General features: G+C 44.7%; 1 protein-coding gene across 1 annotated transcript in view; it reads left to right on the top strand.

The window, feature by feature from the left end:
• The first annotated feature begins 17,544 nt into the window (after window positions 1-17,544).
• The window catches only part of LOC115475052 (DNA topoisomerase 2-beta-like), a 91,172-nt gene continuing 85,598 nt past the window's right edge, over window positions 17,545-23,118 (top strand). Inside the window, exon 1 of the mRNA XM_030210817.1 lies at window positions 17,545-18,207. Coding sequence (XP_030066677.1) covers window positions 18,151-18,207 — 57 coding nt within the window. The 5' untranslated portion in view covers window positions 17,545-18,150. The remainder of the gene's footprint in view (window positions 18,208-23,118) is intronic.

Below are 23,118 nucleotides of genomic sequence, written 5' to 3'. Positions count from 1 at the left end.
CCCTGCCCTCCCCTGCCCTCCATGTCCAGCAATTTCTCCTCTCTCCCTGGGCTCTGCCCTCCCATCCATGTCCATCGATGTTCCTCTCTCCCCTGCCCCCCTCCATATCCAGCAATTCTCCTCTCTCCCCTGCCCTCCCCTCCGTGTCCAGCAATTTCTCCTCTCTCCCTGGGCCCTGCCCTCCCATCCATGTCCATTGATGCTCCTCTCTCCCCAGCCCCCTCCATCCATCCATATCCAGCAATTCTCCTCTCTCCCCTGCCCTCCCCTCCATGTCCAGCAATTTCTCCTCTCTCCCTGGCCCTGCCCTCCCATCCATGTCCATAGATGCTCCTCTCTCCCCTGCCCACCTCCATCCATATCAAGCAATTCTCCTCCCTTCCCTCCCGTCCATGTCCAGCAATTTATCCTCTCTCCCTGGGCCCTGCCCTCCCATCCATGTCCATCGATCAATGCTTCTCTCTCCCCTGCCCTACCGCTCCCATGTCCACCTGCCTGCCCTCTTCTCTGGTTTAAATCTTGTATCTAAATTTACCTCCATCGCAGCAGTTGTGCAGGGTCAGTGAAAGCGCTGCCTGATGTCTCTAGCCTTCCCTTCGCTCGTTCATTCCTTCAGTGTCCTGCCTTCTTCTGACATCATTTCCTTGCGAGGGCGGGACACTGAGAGGGAACGAACGAGCGAAGGGAAGGCTAGAAACGATGGGCAGCGCTTTCACTGTACCGGCGCAGGAAACTGAGGGCTGGGCTGCTGTCGGGGTCCAGGAGCTGAGGTAAGCGGCGGCGGTGCCCTCCAGAGGTTGGTGTCCCCTGCCAATGCCTGGGTGGGTGAAAATATTGGGGGTGCTCGAGCACCCACGGCACCCACGGAGTCGGCGCCTATGCTGCCGGGTACACACCAGTGCTACAAAAATAGAAAATATTTTTGTAGCACCGGAAATTACACACACTGGGGGTGGGACTGCGGTACCTGGTAGTTCTCAATTGGTGTGCGGCAAGTCTGTTGCCTTGCACCAACCCTTTAGTAAAAGGGCCCCTTAGTGCTATAAATACAAAAACTTCAAATCAGCTATGGTGTGATTCTCTTTGTGTCAGAGTTCTTCAAAAGGTGCAGTGGCAACCTTGCGACTGATACAGCTCCTGTGCTCAATAATGTGAATCTTGATGGCACATTTGGTTTTGCCCACATATAAACATTGACATGGGCAGATAATAATGTAAAAAACTTGACTGCTATTGCAATTACAGGAGTGCCTTAACAGATGTTCTTTTTGAGTTTGTGGATGGCAGTACTTGGAAACTGAAAGGGCATGTGAACACACACTACGGGTCCCTTTTACTAAGCTGCAAAAAGTGGTATATGCGGCAGTGTGAGTATGTCTTTTGGGCACACGCCGGCCCAGTTTTTGCCACGTCTTGGAAAAAGGGCCTTTCTTAAGGGGCCGTGAAATGGACTTGCAGCAAAATAAAAAAACAGCATGCGTCCATTTTTTAACTAAGACCTTACCGCCACCCATTGACTTAGTGGTAAGGTCTCACGCACTACCCGGGTGGTAGGCATGCAGTGCATACCCACTGCCGTTTACCTCTGGGTAAGCGCCATGCAGTAGAAAATAGAAAATATTTTCTATTGTGTGTTTTTGGTATGTGCCAAATTCAGAATTACCACCCAAAGCACGTGGTAATTAGGCAGTAATGCTGATTTGGCGCTTGCTGGCTGTGCATAGGCCCTTACACACCTTTGTAAAAGGGCTCCTACATTTGCTACATGACCTGTGTCCAAAATGTAGATCTTCAAAGGGATCTCTTGGGCTGACACTACAAGCTTTTCTTGAAGAGCCTTGTTTCTGGAATATACCACTACAAGATCTTTGTTCTTAAAACAGTCATGCTTCTCCAAGATGTACCAATGCATCCTAATGATCTTCTGTATCTGACTGGCAATGTGTAAGTATCTTAAAGTGCAGACTAGATCAGGAGCCTTTCTTGCTTGACACACTGTCAACAGGCCACCCCTGGATTTCATGCTTGCTTTAGCATATCTTTCTTCTATACAGTTCTTGGGATAGCCTCTTTTGAAGCAACTGTCTTTCTTTATTACTTCTTTTTGCCCAAAATCTTCAAACTCATAGCGCATATTTTTGAGGTGAAGAATTTGACAGAAGAGCAGGTTACGTTTGAGGGATGGGTTGTCAAAACTGGAGAACTCCAAAAATGCATTTTTGTCCATTGGCCTGTGATAAAGCGATGTTTCAAAGCCATATTCCTTTTTGCAGATGAATAAGTCCAAAAACTTATTTAGTGTGCATCATACTGTAATTTAAATATCAGATGGAGCTCTCTCACATTAAGCCATGTAAAAAACTCCTCCATGCCACATTAGAAAAATGTCATCTATGTAACGTCTATAAAAGATGATATCCTTGTAGAGATGATCTCATAGATGTACTTCCTCAATATAAGCCACAAACAGATTCGTTGTATCGGGGGCCATAGCTGCCTCCATTCCTGTTCCACAAATCTGTAAATAGAATTGGTCAAAAAAAACAAAAGTAGTCTTTCATCAAGGCTATTGTGGCAAGTGTAATGATGAACCAATTAGGGACACAGTAGTTGGAGGTGCAGTTCTGTAAAGCTGTTTCTATAATCCAGAGGGCTTCTAACTGGGGAATGTTTGTAAATAGGGAAGCGATATCAACTGTCACTAGAAGTACATTATGATCCTACTGGGACAGGCAAGGTAATGACTAGGTCTCACTCCTGATTGGCCATGTCAGGGATTGAGCTGACATCTGAGGCAGCTGATGTCAGATGCCAGACCATATTTAACCATACTTCTGCCTGCATAGGACGCTCTAGTGTTATCTCCTTCAGCTGAGAGCTTACCTTGCTTCTGCATAGTCTGTGCATGTGGCACAGTGTGTATCCTCTGCTGTATGGTGGTCGATATTCTCTTTGTTTTTGTTCTGTGAGTCTGTAGGAGTCAGTTCCCGCTCTGATTACTTTGATGCTATTCAGCTGTATTCAGCTTCTCTGTGTACACTGCTTCCCTGGGTACCTGGGTATAATCACTGTTATCAAGCGGCTCCAGCACCATTACCTCCCGCACCAGATCATGCGCTCCACTAAGGACTAGGTCTAGAAGTTTTCCTTCTCTTGCCGCCTCCTGTACCAGCTGCTCCATGAAGCAGTCCTTGATTTCAAGGAATTGTACCTCCCTAGCATACCCTGATGTTACATTTACCCAGTCAATATCGGGGTAATTGAAATGACCCATTATTACTGTGTTGCCCAGTCTGTTAGCCTCCCTAATTTCTGATAACCTTTCTACATCTGTCTGTTCATCCTGGCCAGGTGGACAGTAGTACACTCATATCACTATCCTTTTGCCCTTTACATATGGAATTTCAATCCTTAGGAATTCCAAGATGTGTTTTGTTTCCTGCAGAATTTTCAATCTCTTTGATTCAAAGCCCTTCATAATATACAATGCTACCCTCCATCAATTCGATCCACCCTATCACTACGATATAATTTGTACCCTGGTATGACAGTGTCCCACTGGTTATCCTCCTTCCACCAGGTCTCAGAGATGCCTATTATATCTAATTTTACATTTAGTGCAAAATATTCTAACTCTCCCATCTTATTTCTTAGGCTTCTGGCATTCGCATATAGAAATTTCAAACTGTTTGTTGTGATTATTTACATTGTGCTCAGTAGTTGATAGTGTAAATTTGCAATCTTTTGTCTGATTTTAATTTAAGGACACCTGATCTACTATTATCTCTTTTGCAACCTCTCTATCGGGATACCCTATCTTCTCTGTTTTTGTGATACCTTGTTCCAAACCATGTGTTTTTGAATGACTGTCGGCCTTCCCCCAGGTTCATTTAAAAGCTGCTCTATCGCCTTTTTAAATGCCGATGCCAGCAGCCTGGTCCCACCCTGGTTAAGGTGGAACCCATCTTTCCGGAATAGGTTCACCCTTCCCCAGAATGTTGCCCAGTTCCTTACAAATCTAAAACCCTCCTCCCTGCACCATCACCTCATCCATGCACTGAGACTCGAGAGCTCTTACTGTCTCTTGGGCCCTGCGCATGGAATGGATAGCACTTCGGAAAATGCTACTCTAGAGGTTCTGGATTTGAGCTTTCTACTTAGTCTATATTTGGCTTCCAGAACCTCCCTCCCACATTTTTCCATGTCATTGGTACCCACATGTACCAAGACAGCCGGCTCCTCCCCAGCACTATCTAAAATCCTATCTAGGTGATGCGTGAGGTTCGCCACCTTCGCACCAGGCAGGCAAGTGACCAGGCGATCCTCACGTCCACCAGCCACCCAGATATCTACATGCCTAATAATTGAATCACCAACTACAACAGCCATCCTAACCCTTCCCACCTGGGCAGAAGCTCCTGGAGACACATCCTCGGTGCGAGAGGATATTGCATCCCCTGATGTGCTGGTCCTACTACTACTACTACTATTTAGCATTTCTATAGCGCTACAAGGCATACGCAGCGCTGTACAAACATAGAAGAAAGACAGTCCCTGCTCAAAGAGCTTACAATCTAATAGTCCTGGCTACAGGATTACTTCTGGATGCACCAGGGTGATGCTCTCCTTTTAGAATGCCTTCCTCCTCCAAGACAGCACAGGGGCTGCCAGATTGGAGGTGTGACTTCTCTACAAGATCCCTGTAGGCCTCTTCTATGTACCTCTTTGTCTCTCTGAGCTCCTCCACTACTCTAGCCTCAAGAGAACGGACTTGTTCTCTGAGAGCTAGGACCTCCTTGCATCGAGCACAAACATATGACATCTCACCAACTGGGAGATAATCATACATGTGACACTCTGTCTGCATCTTAGTATTATAGAGTTGTTTAATTAAAACGTTTTAAAGTATTAGGGATATCAGATGAATATAAAGAGCCTTAAGATTGGTGTAATTTGTAATTTATTTAGGGTCTGCCTCTTAGAAACTAATTAAATGTAATTAAAACTCTAATAAAAACTCCCCCCTTATTGTCCTAATGGGTGGGAGTTGGGGTGGGTGGGTGGGAATGAGGACTGAACTGGGCCATACTGTGCCTTCTAGAGACTATATATTAATGCTGTGGCAGAAAATTCAAGTTTTAAAACTATGGGGAACTTTCTTATAGGACAGTTTAAACCTTGCTACTATCCTTTTTATACTCTTGGCTGTTAAGTTTCTACCTCTAAAGTTTCAGTTTAAAACTATAGAGAAAAGGGATTGTACACTATGGAAACTAGTATTTTTTTCTAAGACTGAACTGAGCCCTTCTGTGTCAGACCTGTGAGTTCTTGTACCAAGTAGAGTGCTGCCGAGCCCAGCACTCGGACCAGGTTCTGCTTGGCGGCCAGACAACCCCGGGTATCACCTGTGCTGGCCGCCCTTCCTCAGAGGTTGAGCCCCTAGGTGCGGGAGGCCTGCAGGGCTTATGAGATGGAGCAGGAAGCGGGGTGATGAACATGATGGCCAGAGAGGCAGCAGGCAAGCGAGTGATCCAGGTGCAGGCAGAGTCAGTAGGCAGGCAGCAGACACTAGAGTAATCCAGGTACAGGCAGAGTCAGTAGGCAGGCAGCAGACACGAGAGTAATCCAGGTACAGGCAAGGTCAGTAGGCAGGCAGCAGACATGAGAGTAATCCAGGTAAAGGCTAAGTCAGCAATGAAGAACAAAGTAGAGTAGAAGCACACTACTGAGCAAGTAACACATACTAAAGTAGAAGCCGAAGCAAGGAGTCTAGGGAGAGCTCAGCTGATAAAGTGCTGGCATCTGATATTAGCAGGGAGAAGGGGCACAGCCATAGGACAAGAGAAGGGGAAGGAGGCACCGGAAGATCAATAGGAGAGAAGCCAGGCAGAGGAAGAGCAGACCCAGGTGTGTGGAAGCAAAGCAATCAAGGAGCCTGCAACCACCACTCTCTGAACAAACCCAGAGAGGACTACACACACATGGCTCAGGGCTTTGCCAGTCAAGAGTGCGTGTCGACAGGACCCTGCGCAGCCCAAGGATGCCGCTTGCATTGAGGTAGGGGACATGACATTCTGTGCCTTCTAGAGACTGTTAATGCTGTGGCCGAAAATTCAAGGTTTAAAACTATGGGGAACTTTCTTTTAGGACAGTTTAAGCCTTGCTACTATCCTTTTTATACTCTTGGCTGTTAAGTTTCTATTTCTAAATAAAGTTTCAGTTTAAAGCTATATTGAAAAGGTATTGTACAGTATGGAAACTAGTTAATACTGCTTGCTTCTCTCTCTTTTATTTTTTTCCTAAAACTGAACGGGGCCCTACTGTGCCTTCTAGAGACTATATGTTAATGCTGTAGCAAAAATATTCAAGTTTTAAAACTATGGGGAAAAGGGTATGGAGACTAGCTAATAAAGTTTGCTTCCTTTTTTTCTGTGTTTATCAATATCCTACAATTCCTCTTTTAAACCCTAATGTTTAAGTTACCAAGCACAGAATAAAATAATGTCACTTACCCACAGAGATGTCTTCCTCTCTCAGAACTTTTCAGAAAGGCAAATGCTGTCTACATGTATCTGGTCTATACCACAAGCTGAGTCAATGGGACAGGAATGCTTTGCAGACAGCCATGTGACATCTATTACGATGCAGGGTCACCAAAATCAGTCCATGGAGCACCATGAAAAAGTTCCCATTATAGGTGTCCCATTACATACAGATATGTAGATGGCAGAGTTTTGCTGTCCCTGTTTGGGGATCTGCATCTCATGATGTAGGCCAGATATTGAGAGTTACTAATACTACTACTACTAATACTTATCATTTCTATAGTGCTACTAGACGTATGCAGCACTGTACACTTGAACATGAAGAGACAGTCCCTGCTCGAAAGAGCTTATAATCTAATCAGGACAGACAAACAGAACAAATAAGGGATAAGGGAATTAATTAATAAGGTGGGAAAGATAAAACATATAAGGGTACTGTATAAGTGAATAGAGGTTAGGAATTAAAAACAGCATTAAAAAAAGGTGGGCTTTTAGCCTAGATTTGAAGACGGCCAGAGATGGAGCTTGATATACTGTCTATTCCAGGCATAGTTCAATGCATTCATCTCTCAGGGCCTGATACCATGCAGCAAAAGCTAAGTGCAATGTACACCATTCAACTTGATGACTTCAACACAGTTTGGATACTGTACCATTTCACAACAGAGACTTAGAAACATCAAGTTTCAGACGTTGAATCTTTCTGAACTTGTGCCAGCTGCTATGGTAGTACTGATGTTCCAAAAGGCATTCCTCATATCGTGTCTTCAAACATATGATTTCACAGAAAGAAGTGTAGATTTCGTCAATGAGAGTGGTTACGAATATTGCAGTTGTGGGTATGAATTGCTGGCTTAAGAGAGAGCGTTCTTAATGAGATTTCTACTTTTTGTATGCTGTGTACATTGAAAAAATGGGGGGCACTGTTGTACGTTGTTTATATTTGAATAATTGGGGGAAGTGATGATTGTAATATCTGTCATAGTGTGCAGCTAGCTAGTCAGGGAGGTAGTTTTATTAATAAAGATTGATAATTGGTTTTCTAAACTGTGATTAAGGTTTTGTGATTTCTATGTATTAGTGTAAAATCAGGTTGTAACCATTTATTAAAGAGTAGTCCAGGAAGGTCACGTGACGCCATGGTGCGGGGCTGACGCTGGAAAGCTAAGCTCCGCGCACACTCACCCGGAAATCAGATAATTTGACTTACCCAGGGAGCGAAACGCCACAATTTTGAACTTAAAAGGTGGGAAAGCGATTGGCGAGTAGAGATTGAGTGAAGAAACCGAGAATGGCAGCGAAATCAGTGAGAAGAGAGCGAGATAAATCGAAACCGCCAGAAACCAAGATGGCCGACCAGCGAGACCCCGGCGAATTAGCGGTGGGTTCCGCATGGCTGACGGAGATCACGGCCGAGGTTACAGCGGCGGTCGAGGCCGCTTTGGACAAAAAGCTTCAGCAATTGCTCGATAGGGCGGAGGAGGCTCATGAGCGTATAGACAGTATAAATATGGAGCTAGATGAAGGATTACAGCGGATTTCAGAGTTGGAGGAGACGGTGGGGGCGCAGAAGGAGATCAACAAGAAACTGGAGAGGAAAGTACAGGATCTGGAGACAAAGATCGATGACTTGGAAAATAGGAGCAGGCGAAATAACCTGCGTTTGGTTGGCTTGCCAGAATCGCTTATTGATAAAGATCTGCCTACCTTTTTGGAGGATTGGCTGCCGAAATCATTACATATAGAGGACAAACTACAGAGTTTTTGTATTGAACGAGCCCATAGAGTTGGGCCTCCGAGACAGCCTGAGAACAGGCCGCGCGTAGTCATACTAAAAGCTCTGAACTTTCGGCATAAACAACAAATTCTGGAAGCGATAAGAGGAGGCAAAACTCTCACCTACCAAGATAAGAAGATCCTTTGTTTTCAGGATTATTCTCAGCAGGTGCAGGCGAGGAGGAAGTCCTTTGCCCCTTTATGTACGGACCTTTTCAATAAAAAAATAAAATTTGCGCTCTTGTATCCGGCTAAGCTGCGTCTCACGATAAATGGAGTTACCAAATTTTTGGACACAGTTGAAGCAGCTAAAACATACATTCAACAACATGGTGGAGAACAGACCCTCTAATGGGAAGGATATAACTACAGAAGCATTTGAGGGAGTTCTACAAGACGGGGGCTTACTTGAAACTAATTTGCTATGGGGAATCCTCCCCGGAAAACTTTTTGATTTCTCTAGGATGGAACATTGAAGGATGAAACAGAGATTCAGTTACGCCCTGATCAATGCTTGAATATATGGGATATTATAGACGATATGATATATATATACAACAGAGGAATCAGACATGGACTGTGGAACATAATATTGAATTACAAGGGTCGTATGTGCATGGAGAGGCGGAACGCAATATGAGGCTGAAAGAATATACAGAACTGAATCACAGCACAGGGTGCTGAACCATTGCTAGGATGTGGTGAAAGAAGATGATCAAAGACTGGTATACGAAAAGTGATATGTAAATTTGTGAATAAGTTGGTGGTTAAGACTGGGAAGAGTTAGAGGGGTTAATAATCACGGCAGGGTGAGTGTAGGGGTTAATAAGTGACTAGTTCTTGGAACAGGAGGGAGGGAGGGAGGCTTTGAAGGATGGGAGCTGGGGGGGAGAGAGGGGGGGGGAGGAGAGATAGGGGAATACATAAAATTAGGTTAACAGAACCTCAATTAGACATATGGAGTCAGAAGAGAAATATGAGTGAGTTGAATGAGGAGTGGCTGCTTGTACAAACAGCGGGAGTGGTGCTGCTGGGACACCACGACTGCTCTTATGTGAATGTGGAACAGTGGCGGATGCATAAGCGAGACTTAGGAGACTGATGGGATTAAGGATATACTCTTGGAATGTGGGGGGTATCTCATCTCCCATTAAGAGAAAGAAAATATTACATAGTCTTAAAAAGAAAAGAGCGGATATAGCACTTCTCCAGGAGACACATCTGTCGTCTCAGGAGCACCTTAAGCTTAAAACCTGGTGGGTGGGAACAGTACTGGAGACCCCAGCGGTGGGAAAGAAGGCTGGGGTAGTGATTTTGTTTCATAAATCACTCCAGGTTGAGGTGGGGCAGACATGTATTGATGCCGAAGGGAGATATATTCTGGCACAGGTCAAGGTGAATAACACTACCTACCTCATTAGCAACATATATGCCCCTAATGTGTACAGTAAGAAATTCTTCCATTCTCTCATAAGCAAGATACAGCAATTTAATGTGTCGAAGAAGATAATTGGGGGTGATTTCAATGTAGTAGCCGATCCCACCATAGATAAATCACATCATATAGCAGGTGCGATGGGAGGGATAGATAAAGGTATCAATTTGATATGTGGGGCTGTGGGAGTGGTTGATGTGTGGCGGGTTCTTAACCCTAATACTAAAGATTTTACGCACTATTCTAGAGCTCACCACACGCAATCGCGAATAGACTACATACTGATAGATGAAGACAGCTTTGCAGACATCTTAGAGGCAGCAATAGATCCCACGATAATTTCGGATCATGCGGCAATATCGATTGAGTTTAAAGATCTGAATTCGCAAAGCAGAGAGTTCAGATGGATATTCCCCTTAGATCTGTATTATGATCAGGATTTTAGGCAATTTATTAGGAGAAAGTGGGAAGAATATGAACTAAATAATGAGTCACATATGGATACACCAATACTGTTCTGGGAGGCTGGGAAAGCTGTGTTAAGAGGTGAGATCATAGCATACAGTGTCAGAAAGAAAAAACAGAGAGATCGAGAGATCATTAGATTGGGGGAGCAGTTGGTGCAATTGAGGAGGGCATATGGACAAGGGGTAGCAAATCATATCCGAGAGCAACTATTAGCTACTCAGGTAAATTTAAATGAACTGATACATCAGCGAGCCAGTAAATCTGTTGAATATTATAAATATCAATTGCATAGATTTGGGAATAAACCCGGGAAACTCATGGCAGGGCTGGTGAGGAAGATGAAGGGGCAGAGGAGAGTGTTGGGGATCAAGACACAGAGGGGGAACCTAGTGCATAATGACACAGAGATAAGAGATGTATTTAAAGATTATTACGCTAGGCTATATGCCAAAAATGATGACGATGATCTAGACCCTGATATATATTTAGAAAATATTAACAAGACGAAGATCTCAGAACAACAGCAGAGGGAGCTAAATAAACCGATTGAGACGGAGGAGGTCCTTAAAGAAATTAAAGCCAGTGCCTTGCATAAAGCGGCGGGACCAGATGGCTATAGGGCTGAATTCTATAAAATTCTAATGCAGGATATAGGAGGCCCTTTAACAAAGTTCTTTAATAGATCAGTCGAATTAGGTGAACTTCCACGGTCTCTGCGATTAGCGGATATTGTGGTGTTCCCAAAACCTGAGAGAGATCCGACCATACCAGACTCATATAGACCAATCTCACTGATTAGTTATGAAGCTAAGTTGCTAGCTAAAATTCTGGCCTCAAGATTGGCAAAAGTGCTACCAAGCATAGTGGCGACCCCTCAGGTGGGATTTATACAGGGGAGACAGAGTGGGAAAAATATTAGACTGATACTGGCATCAATAGAGAATGTGCGCAGAGGGGGTGGAGATTCCTTATTGATTAGTTTCGACGCCGAAAAGGCGTTTGATCGAGTAGAGTGGGAGTTCTTGTTTGCTTCACTAAGAGCGTACGGATTTGAAGGTTACTTTACACAAGCAATATCTATATTATATAAGAATCCTATGGCGAGAGTGCTGGTTAACGGAGCGTACTCTCGAAATTTTGTAATTAATAGAGGTACCAGACAGGGATGCCCTCTGTCTCCCTTACTGTTTGCTATAACGCTAGACCCGTTGATTAGAGACATCATGAGTAACCCTGAGATTGAAGGTATAAATCTGGGAACCAGAGAATTTAAGATATCGGCGTTCGCCGATGACATTTTGGTTCACCTAGCTAAACCGGAGAGATCGCTGCCGGTATTGATGGAGGTTTTTGAAGAATATGGGGCCTTTTCGGGATTTAAATTGAATTTTCAAAAGTCAGAGGGATTGCCCACAACAACTCGGGTAAAGGAGAAATGGGAGGGTAGGTTCCCATTGAGATGGGCGAACAAGGAATTTAAATACTTAGGCATAACACTGACAAGTGATATGAGTAGCTTATATAGACAGAATATTGACCAGTTACTGCAATATACGCGGCATAAATTAGCAATATGGGAGGGACTGCCCTTAACTTTAAGCGGGCGAGTGGGTTTGTTTGCAATGATACTTTTCCCAAAATGGCTGTATGTATTAAGACAATTGCCACTAGTCATACAGACTAAAGATATAAAGAAGATTCGAGGAATGTTGACTAGATTCTGTTGGAGTGGGAAAAAGGCTAAAGTTAAATTGGAATATCTCTATGGGAAAAGATCTGAGGGAGGATTGGGGTTGCCTGACATTAAACAGTATAATTGGGCTTGTCTAGCTAGACACTTAGCAGATTGGATTATGGAAACAGAAGAGCATACGGAATGGAATATTGAGAGTGCACTGTTTAGACCATATCACCCTTATTATATGATGCATGTTGAGAGTACAAAGATACCAAAGGAATGGAAACATCATATTTTATTGCACCCAATGAGAAGTATATGGCAGTACATATTGAGGAGATTTAATAAAAACCCACGATGTACGGATCTCCTCCCACTGGTTGGGAATGGAGCATTCGGACCAGGGAATACGTGCCCGAAATTTGCCAAGTGGGCACAGGAGGGAGTGGTACTAGTGGCAGATGTTATGCAAGACACGGGAAAGATTATATCAAGAGAAACCTTAGAGGGCATGGTGGGAGTAGAGAATGTGATATGGTATGATTACTGCCAGATCCACAGCTATATTGAGAAACTACATAGGGGAAAATGTGATAGAGGGATATATGAGCTGCTGGTGAATCTGTTTTTGCCACAGGGAAGAGAACAGACCACGGTATCCATACTATATAAACAGTTAAATTTGATAGCCAAGCATCGTAGTTACGAAGCAGTGGCAAGACGATGGTCTGAGGATTTAAAGGTAGAGATCAGCAGTGGAGATATAGTCCAATCTCTAAAGGAGATAGTACATAAAGTGGTGAGTGCCCGATATAGGGAGATACAATTTAGAATTGTTCTGAGGGCATATATGTCTCCCATACAGGCCTATTATGCAGGTAGATTGCAAGAAACACATTGTAGTAAATGTCATTTTCAGAGAGCAACACTATATCATATGTTTTGGGGATGTCCAGCCATACAAGATTTCTGGGGTCCAGTGCTGGAATACTGTGAGGCCGTGCTACACAGGAAGCTTTGGTTAGAGGCTAAAACTGTAGTGCTTGGATTAAGGGGAAGAGGGTCAACACTACGACATAAAGAAAACATATTTATCTATAAGGTACTAATGGTTGGGAAACAATGTATATTACAACACTGGACACAAGACATAGGGCCCTCCTTCTGGCAATGGAGGAGCTCGCTTCATTCCTTGGTGCGAATGGAAGCACGTGCTATGACTAGTAGTCCTAGAAGTAGACAACGTTTTTGGGAAGTCTGGGAACCATACGTACAGGCTTTATCAAGCAGAGCTCGCAGCTTATTGGTGAACACACTCATGGGAGAGGAAGGTAGGGGAAGATAAATGGCTTTATATGTTACATGGTTAACGCTGATATAGAATTACATGGTATAGGTACAGGGGGGAGGGGTGGGGGGGGGAAGGGGGGGAAAGGAACATTTAATGAAACCTTTGATGACATTCTAGATTAGATTATGATAAGAAACAAAACGGAAAAAAACAGACAAAGAGTTGTATCAGGTAAATGTTTATTGATTATATTTGCAATTGACTGTAATATCAATACAATAGCTTCTTCTTTTATTATTAAAATAAATACAGAATAGGGGTTGGGGGGAGGGAGGGACAATGTTATATGACAAAATTTGATGGCTGTATGTACTGATACTTGTTTTAAGTGATGTTCCACTGAGTTATATACAAATGTTTCGAGATTGACATGTTCCGGTGGCTTTGTACTTTTGGTGTGGTCATCAATAAAAATTGTTAAACATAAAGAGTAGTCCATATATTTTGCAAAAAGGATGTAGTGGAACTTGAAAAGGTACAAAAAGGGTGAACAAAATAATTAAGGGGATGGAACGTCTTTCATATGAGGAAAGGCTAAAGAGGTTAGGGCTGTTTAGCTTGGAGAAGAGACAGCTGAGGGGAAATATGATAGAGGTCTATAAATCCTGAATGGAGTAGAACAGGTAAACGCAAATTGATTATTAAAAAAAGTACAAAGACTAGGGGGACATTCCATGAAGTTACACAATAGCACATTTAAAATAACTAGGAGAAAATATTTGTTCATTCAACGTGTCATTAAGCTCTAGAACTCATTACCGGAGCAAGTGGAAATACAGTTAATGTAGATGGGTTTAAGAAAGATTTAGACAACTTCCTGAAGGAAAAGTATATAAACTGTTATTAAGGTAGACCTGGGGAAAGCCACTGCTTTTCCCTGAGGTTAGTAGCATGGAATTTTGCCACTTCTTGGGATTCTTCCTGGTACTTGTGACATGGACTGGCCACTGTTGGAAACCAGATACTGGGATAGATGGACCCTTGGTTTGATCCAGTATGACAACTTTTAGGGGCCCTTTTACAAAGCTGCAGTAAAAGAGGCCCTGTGCTAGCGGCAGCATGTATTTTTGCCGTGTGCAGAGTCCCTTTTTACCACAGTGGGTAAAAAGGTGGAAAAAAGACACAGCTGTGCAGCAAGTTCACACTTGCCGCATGGCCATTTCGGGGGGAGCACTTACTGCCACCCAGTGAGGTGGTGGTAAGGTCTCCAGCATCATAGCCACCAAGAGGGGGGCAGGGGAGACAAAATTCCCCAGGCCCGGGCCCGCCCTCCATCGTTGACCGTCTGCCCTCTGCATTGAAATTGCAGTCTCACCTCCGTGAAAGCAGCGCTGCAGGCAGCAGAATGCCTCCCTTTGGCTCTCCTTCCCTCCCTGTGTTCCACCCTCGTCTGATGTAACTTCCACGAGGGCGGGACACAAGGAGGGAAGGAGGGCCGAAGGGAGGCGTTCTGCTGCCTGCAGCGCTGCTTTCACAGAGGTGAGACTGCGATTTCAATGCAGGGGCCCCGGCCTGGTGGTGGACGGAGGGGGGGAGCGGCGGTGGCGACCTCAGGGGGGGTGGAGGGGGGAGTAGCAGCTGCGGCGATCTCGGGAGGAGCGGTGGCGACCTTGGGGGGGGGGGGGCTGGGGTGGCGAGGGCGGGGCACGGCTCAGTCTCTCAGTGGCCCTGTCCAGCATTAACCCAATGGTAAAAAATATGGAACAATTTTCTCTAGCACCAGAAATGGCGCGGTGGGGCAAAACTACCCCTGGCACCCACACTGGACCAGTTTAGTTCTGGGTTGCCATGGCAACAGACCTTTAGTTTAAGGACCCCTTAGTATTGTACACCGCTTTGATGTTCCCTGGCTAAAAGATGGTATAACAAATAACTCAATAAACTCTTATTCTCCACCAGGGCTTCGTGCACTTTGAAGTTTTGCAAGTTGTGTAGATACTGATCAAAAATCATGAGATCAGTTTTCAACAACAGCCACTTAAACAGGTATCTGTTTAAATGAATGCTGATATTCAGAGGTGCTCTTTAAATAATAACACTAAACAATGCCACTGAACATCTACAGAAAAATATCATATCCATTTTATCTTTAACTTTATACCTCCTATTTTTACAGAATATTACCTCTGAAATGAATATTTTTTTTTTAGCCAGTCCTGCAATGCCTCTAACCACAACCTTTTTTCAAGTGGATAACTTTGGCTATTTAGGGGTCCTTTTACTAAACTGTGCTGAGCAGTTACTGTAGGTTTTAGCATGTGCTGACGGTTACTGTGCACTAATAACAGCCATTTCAGTAAATATCCCATGATAACTGCTTAGCACAGGGTGGGGTAGTGACTGGGCAGGACATGAGTGCAGATTGTCCATGGACTGCACATTGTAGTTAGTGCATGTTGTCAAATGTTTGGCTGTGGTGTCCACTTTTTCTCTGTCATGCTATAGTCTGTGTCTTTTGTAAACCGATCTGACATTCCCATTAATTGTGGTATATCAAATTTGTGAATAAACAATACAATTAGTGTGGGCGCACTTAGCTGCAGACGGATTGCTGGACATGCCCCCAGCTGTTACTGCAGAGCCTTTGCTCCTTTTCTAAAGTGTGATAAGTTTTTGAACTTAACACTTCAAAAACTTATCACACTTTAGAAAAGGCGCTGATTAAAGATTTAAATGGCCAATGCTAATAGGCCTAGATTTAAGAAAAACACATATGTGTTTACCATCGCTGCTGACCACATAAGTGTGTTGTTTTTTGTTACATTTGTACCCCGCGCTTTCCCACTCATGGCAGGCTCATTGCAGCTTACATGGGGCAATGGAGAGTTAAGTGACTTGCCCAGAGTCACAAGGAGCTGCCTGTGCCTGAAGTGGGAATCCAACTCAGTTCCTCAGGACCAAAGTCCACCACCCTAACCACTAAGCCACTCCATAATCCTGAATTCTGCTTGCAATTCACAAATTTTAGATGGGTAAGATTTATCATCCAACTGCAATCATAAGATCACTGTCAATTTGGGGGAAATGACAGTCTATGATTTTTGACATCATGAGGCAATAAATCTCACTGATGGAAAAATCTCAGGCTGTCAGAAAGTTGGTAGTGGTGTGCTAGAGGACTGGCTCCTATGAGAGAAGGGATAGTGTAAATTTACAGAAAGCAAATATAAAATGTAAGTATAGTGTGCATATGGACCTTTTTGTAAGTCATCATAAAACCTTCCTTTTTCGAGGAAAAAAAATCCATCTTTGGGAATGTTAACAATTTTCATTTTTCCGTTCACTATTCTAAGTGAAGAACAACCCTATAAAGGTATGTTCACCAAAATGTGTTTCGTCCTGTGTGCTCGTCTTGATCTGCTAGTAAACTCTACAGAAAAGGGTCAGGCTTTGTATACAGCGCTCTAGCATGAGTATAAGTAATAGGGTAACTGACATTCAAAAAGGCCGGCAGGTCTTTCCATGATCATCCTTCAAGATAATCCGGGGCTCCAGTGGAGACTTTCATGAAGTTTGCTGAAGACCCTGCTACATTAGGTGGATTTTCCTCACATGAATGAATGCACGGAGATATCTCTTTCTACATTGCTAGACTGTCATTGAAATACTTTGAAGCTTCACTTATATATACTACATTTGCTTATTTCCGATCTGACGAAGAAGGGCAACCTTCGAAAGCTAATCAAGAAATGTATTAAGTTATGTCCAATAAAAAGGTATCATCTTATTTTCTTTTCCATGTTTTATTTTGTTTGATTTCTATTGATATACATAAAATAAAACACCCCCCCGGCCTTAGAGCAAAGTTGTACGGCGGGGGGCACCAGTGTGTGAACTAGGATAAGGGCTAATCGCAAGCAAGCTCCTTGGAGCTGAGGGTATAGGCAATACTTTTCGCATTTTGCCCCGCTCCACAAAAGTAAACATCGTTCCAATTCTTAACGCGCAAGATCAAAGAAGCACCGCCGGCCACACTACCACCCGACACAACTTCAAAGACCACTACCGGCGAATATTAATAATTGAAGAAAAAAAAAAAAGGAATAGCACAGGAACTAAATAAATAAATAACATAAACCGAAATCTTCCCCGTTGCCATCAACCTTGACGTTGTGGTATTGGTAATACTTTTCTTATTGTTCCATTGGCGAAGCTAGGGGCTCGGACCCGCCTCCGGCGCAACGGGATTGGCTGAAGCGTGCTGGGCCGGCGGCAGAGTGATGCTGGACGGGAGGCCTTGCCGTGTGTATTGTCTGTGGCGGCGTTCGATTAGGGGAGGGGGGAGGGGAGGAAGCGCAGCAGCAGTAAGCGGCGGTGGCGGCTTCCATTTTAAAGCGCCGCGTTCCGGCTTGGCCGTTTTCTTTTTATTTTAAAATTTTTTTGGTTAATTTGTCACGTCTTCCCCGTCACTTAGAGCTTGGGCGGTGTGCACCTCTCTCTCCCTTTCTGTATATATACATAATTTATTCCCCCCCCCCACCTTTTCTCTGGGGTGCTCGCTAGTCGAGGGGTGCCTGGGCCGGAGCCGCCGCGGCTCGAGTTTGAGAGCGGCCGCCTGGAAAACCGCGGTCTTCGGGACGTGGCTGCTGGCGGCCCAGGGCTCAGTCTGTGGCAGTGCGGGGTGGGCGAGCGTGGGTTCCTGCTGCCGCCTCCGCCAGGCTCTGGCCTTTTGTTGTAGAGGATTTTTGCAGACAACTTCCCCAGTGTGTGCAAGAGCGAGTGCGGTCTAGGACGCTGCGGCCACTCTTTCTCTATCTTTTAGTGTGTGTCTCTGCCTATATGTAGGGGAAGAGAGGGTTTTTAAAGTTATTTTACGAGCAGTATTTGGATTTTTAATATTTTTTAAAAAAAAAGAAGTAACTTATATATACACGAGCCCTCGTCTTCGGGCAGAAAAATGGCTAAAACCGGTGCCGGTGACGCTGCAGGAGGTGGCGGAGCTCTGACCTGGGTGGTAAGTGACAGTGTTTATTTGTCTCCCCACCGGGTTTGTTTCCAGCTCCCTGTGGAGGGGACGAGGGGAAGGGATCGCGGTAATGCTCTTTGTGTGCTGGCTCTGTTGATGTGGTGGGAGCTTCTGTGGGAAGGTCGGGGTAGGGTGACCCTTTATTCAGGCCAAAAACAAAATTATCCCCCCCCCCCCCGGCTAGCCATGGGATAATTGGGGTCTGACGCGTTTATCTGATAAATCAGATAAATCAAGAACCCCCGCCCAGGTCAGCTCTGCAGATGTTAGACCTGGTGGTGTGAATAAATGAGACCTATTTTGAGGGTGCATGGGAATTTGAAAGTGTTTAGAGTTTAAGGATGAACAGGTCTGTTCGTCCGGCTTTCACCACCATTGATGTATGACAACTTCACTGGAATAGGAAGCCTTAACCAAACATTCAAAGACAAGATCGCGAGATGCGTTGTGACTCTTCTCACATTTTCTGTGGCAGTGAAGGAGTAGCTTGATGGTTGGTTCCAGCGGGTTGGAACTGGGGAAGCCGGGTCCAAATCTTCCTCTACGGCTCCTTCTGATCTTGAGCCAGTGGAGGAAAATACTGTACTCTGAACGTATCTCGCTTTCAGTTTACTGAAAAAAATCATGAGCTAATTTGTTTTCAGCTTCTGTTGCTGTTTAAAGGAACTTGAGGTATTGGGGAGAAGGAGGAGCGATTATGGATACAGTGGAGGGAGTGATATCAGCTAAGTTGGGATAGCTGTGTGTTACTGGGGATAGGGGATCGATCCCCCCTTGTCTCAGGGTTTTCACCTACCCATATTGGCATGAAGATCATGTTCAGCTTGAAAGTGAACTTGCATCTGACTTTTGGCCAATCAGCAGTTTCTCAGCTCTGCACAGAAGCACATTTAAAGTCCATTGCCAAGTCTGGAAAAAAGCCATCACTTATTAGTTTGGTCTGACAGCAGTGTCCTATGCAGCTTTTAATAAAACGTATTTGCAGTAAGTTCAAGACTACAGAAAAATGTGAAAGATTTTTGCAGCAAAATTACTTATAATACCACAAAATCTTGTAGTTTGTGAAACGGCACAAGTTGTTCCTTATTTGCCATTCTGTTTTTATCCTTTCTAAAGATCCTATGTGTTAAAACGCGAACGGCTTGGCAAAGTTGCCCTTGTGCAAATAATATTGCATGACTAGGTGTAGATCCATCTGTGAGCACAGAGAACATGCTGTGTAATAAACTTAGACATATTACTTGGTCCCTGCCCATGAAGAAGCCTAATGTTTAATGCAGTAAGCTTTGATCCTGGTGAACTGGGTTTGATTCCTATTGCAGCTCTTTGTGACTCTGGGCAAGTCACTTAACCCTCCATTGCTCCAAATGCAAAATAAGTACATTATATAATATGTGAACCACTTTGTAACCACAGAAGGGTCCCATTCCCTTTCTCCCAAATATAATGTTAGCAAAGTGAAGAATTTCCACAAATCAGTGGCTAAACAAAGCAAAGTCCAGGCATTTTGTCACGTAAAGTGCATGCTTTTGAAGTCACTTTGCATGAAAGGAAAGTAGAAGCTTTCATCAAAGTTGTTGTCATGCAAAATCATACTAAGATGCTTATTTATGTGGAAAAGATTTGCTGACCTGTCTTTGGGAAAAAAAAATTATAGTTCAAAAATTACAGCTATTTTTTCAAAGAGCTTGAAAATGAAAGGACCCTCTAGCTCATGTTGGACTCCCCCCCCCCCCCCCCCCCGAGCCCCTACAGGGAATTTAGGTCACTCCAGCACCCCTCCTGGCCCCAGTGTTGCAGCTAAAATGTTTAAATCCCTGCATCTTCTGAAGCCCTGCCCCTCATTGCAATACTGAGGCTTGGCCTGTTTCCCTCCACACTGCTGACTTACTCTAAAGGGACATGGGTTACAGTGAGGGTAGGAGTGATCCTCACTTGTGAACAGGGTGAATTAATTTGCATACAGTGATTTGAATTTTTACCATTTGTACTTTTAGAAGCTGAAACTGGATTTTATTGTCACTTGGGATTCTTTGGTCTTTTGTCATCTTAATTTCAGCAACGTTGTCATCTTCTGATGCAAGCATCTGCTGAGATGGTTTATCTAGGTGGTTTGTGCTTACTGGTGGACTCTTCCATTACTTGCTTGATTCCTGTCTTCTTTGACCCTGTTCACCTTTAGTGTTATTTGCCTTTTGTGTTGGTTTTTGTGATCCTTACTTGCTCCTGGCCGGTAGGCTACTGGCTTAAAAATAGTGATACTACCTCCGAGTGTGTGTCAGAGGTAGTAATGTGAGATTACTACTGGAGATCACCAAGACACTATTCTGAAGCCAGTAGCATACAGGGCAAGACCAAGCATGGTTCACTCCTGCTCCCATTGCCCCCCTCCCCCACCCGATCCTTCAGCAAGAAAGGTTGGCAAGCTAGAGAGGGTCTGTACTCGGTATTATATTGTTAAGGAGTGGGGTTATGAGGATTTTGAATGTTTTAGCTCTGTGTTGGGGCTAGTGAGGTAGGACATTAGGTCTACAGTGCCACCAGGGAGTTGAGGTCCCTTCTCTCTCTCCCACTTCCCCCGGTGATTTGTGCTGGTGGCCCTTTAATTTATTGTGCTGTTCTGTAAATGGCAGTTTCCTTTATCATCCTGCTAGACCAGACTGGAATAATGGGTTATAACCCCCTACCAGCAGATGGAAGTACAGAAAACTGAAGTCTTCTGGTGACATCACCAATACAAGGACTGGTGCAGTTTGGAACTCTTCACTGTTTCTCTACCTCCAGCAATGGTGAAGGTGGGACTTGGCAGCAGGCAGTCTTGGAATTCCATTGGCAAGGTACTCCCTGGGACTTGAGCCCGTGGGTTGGCGGGGGAGGACGCCTATTAATGGCAGGTGAGTGCTGATGTGAGGCCTGCGGAAGCCTGTGACAAGGTGTCTGAATGATTTTCTGCCATAACAGAATGTTTCAGGCAACCTTTGGTGGGTTTTCCCCCCCACGCGTGGTTACTCAGCTTCTGGCTTTGTGCAAGGCTGCAGACTCTAGGGGCTCTGGGTCATGTATCTAAGTGGCAGAGGCAGCTCAGTGTTTTTTTTGGAGCTAGGTCAAGCTAGGTCTGTGTGTTCAGCAGAGGAGGCTGGGGGGCCAGAAAGGGACTTCTTTGAATGTTATCCCCAGGAGCTGGGGGAGCTCTTGCTGGATGAAGATGCATTACCAGGTTGTCCAGCTAATCTGTCAGAAGGAACTTGGTCATCTTGTCCAGTTGGTGACTGAAGCCCTACGGATCCTATTAGTGACTCAAGAAGACCCTCTTGGCAGAGATACCAGGGTCTCAAGAGGCCAACTAGGATTTTTTCCATACATTGGGTCCTATCGCAGATGTTTGTCTGAGATGTGGAAGACCCTAGGGAGGGTCTTCAGGGGTGCAAACCTTTTGGGGAATCTGTAACTGCTCCTGAGTGATAAGCTTGACAAGCTCTTCATTTCCCAAAGGTGAATGCCCTGGTTATGATAAGTGACCAAGAAGATGACTATTCCTGTTGAAGGGGGATTGGCTCTAATGGATGCTCAGGAAAGAAAGGTGGAGCAGTTGCTTAAGCAGGCCTTACCTTGTTGGTTATTGGTGTACTGGCCTGATTTTGTGGGTGCTTATATGGCTTGTGCCCTACTATTTTGGGTGCAGCAGTTGCCAGAGGCTCCAAAGGAGGCATGGATAAGATTCCAGGGCAGCTTTTCTAGTGGATGGGCTCTAGTCTTCATGTGTTGCTAGATGGTGGTTGCCTGTAGATAGCTTTGGCTACACCAGTGGATGCCTGATGTGGCCTCAGAGGCATGTTTGAGTAAAGTGCCCTTCAGGGCTGTCTGCTTTTCAGGGAGGATTTGGAGAAGCTGGTTAAGGTCTATGAGTAGGCTAGACCACAGTGGCTTTTGGAGGACCACCCATAGACTTTCTCACTCTGGGGGCATATCTTGGTCAAAAGATAGGGCTCAGTATCTCCCCAGTAGGAGGTCCTCTGTCTCCCCCCCCCCCCCCGCCATATTCAAAGGCCTAGAAAAAGTTGCCTTTGAGAGGGTGAGGGACCCGAGTTCCTCAGTGGCTGCTAAGAGGTGCTAGTGAGGATCAGCCAGGCTTTGCAGAGGTGATGTTGGGTAGTAGGTTCTACCTGTTTTACCTTGGGTGGGCTTGCATCATTTCCAATCAGTGGGTCTCAGAGATGCTACATCAGGGATATTCCTTAAAGTTTGCTGAACCTGTTTTATGCCCCTGCATTTCTTCCCCCTAAAGAGGGGTGATTGAATCCACTCTCAGTGACTTCAGCTGGGTGTGGAGCAGGGCCAGGGGCACTATTCCATCCATTTTGTCTTGCCCAAGAAAGGACGCTTCTTCAGACTAATCTTGGATTTTAAAAGGGTCAGTGCCTCCCTCCAAGTCCTGCAATTTTGGATGGAGACCTTTCAGTCGGCAATACTCACCTCGCTGGACCTGTTGGAGGTGTATCTGCATATTGCCATTTGAAAGTCTTGCAAGTGCTTCCTGTACTTCTGCATTATAGACAAATACTTCCAGTTTAGAGCTATGCCTTTTGGGATGGCAATGGTGCCCTAAATCGCTTCCAAGGTTTTGGTGATGATGTTGCATCTCTGCAAGTAGCTAATTTTCTGTACGTCCTTACTTGGATGACTTGTTGATCTGGATGAATTCAGAACTGGATTCCAAAGTGGCCCCAGTGGAAGTGATCCACCATGTGGAGAAGCTTGGATGGTGAGTTACGCCAAGAATCATCTAGGCATGGACGTCTTACATTATTATTACTTATAGTTATCCAAAGTTTAACATTAGGACTGGTTCCTACATCCTGGAAGCACTCCCATATATGTTCCATACTAAAATTTTCAACG

Source organism: Microcaecilia unicolor, chromosome 1 (assembly GCF_901765095.1).
Source record: "Microcaecilia unicolor chromosome 1, aMicUni1.1, whole genome shotgun sequence".
NCBI lineage: Eukaryota > Metazoa > Chordata > Amphibia > Gymnophiona > Siphonopidae > Microcaecilia > Microcaecilia unicolor.
The sequence above is the reverse complement of the archived record's forward strand: the minus strand, read 5'-3'. Positions and strand labels throughout refer to the sequence as shown.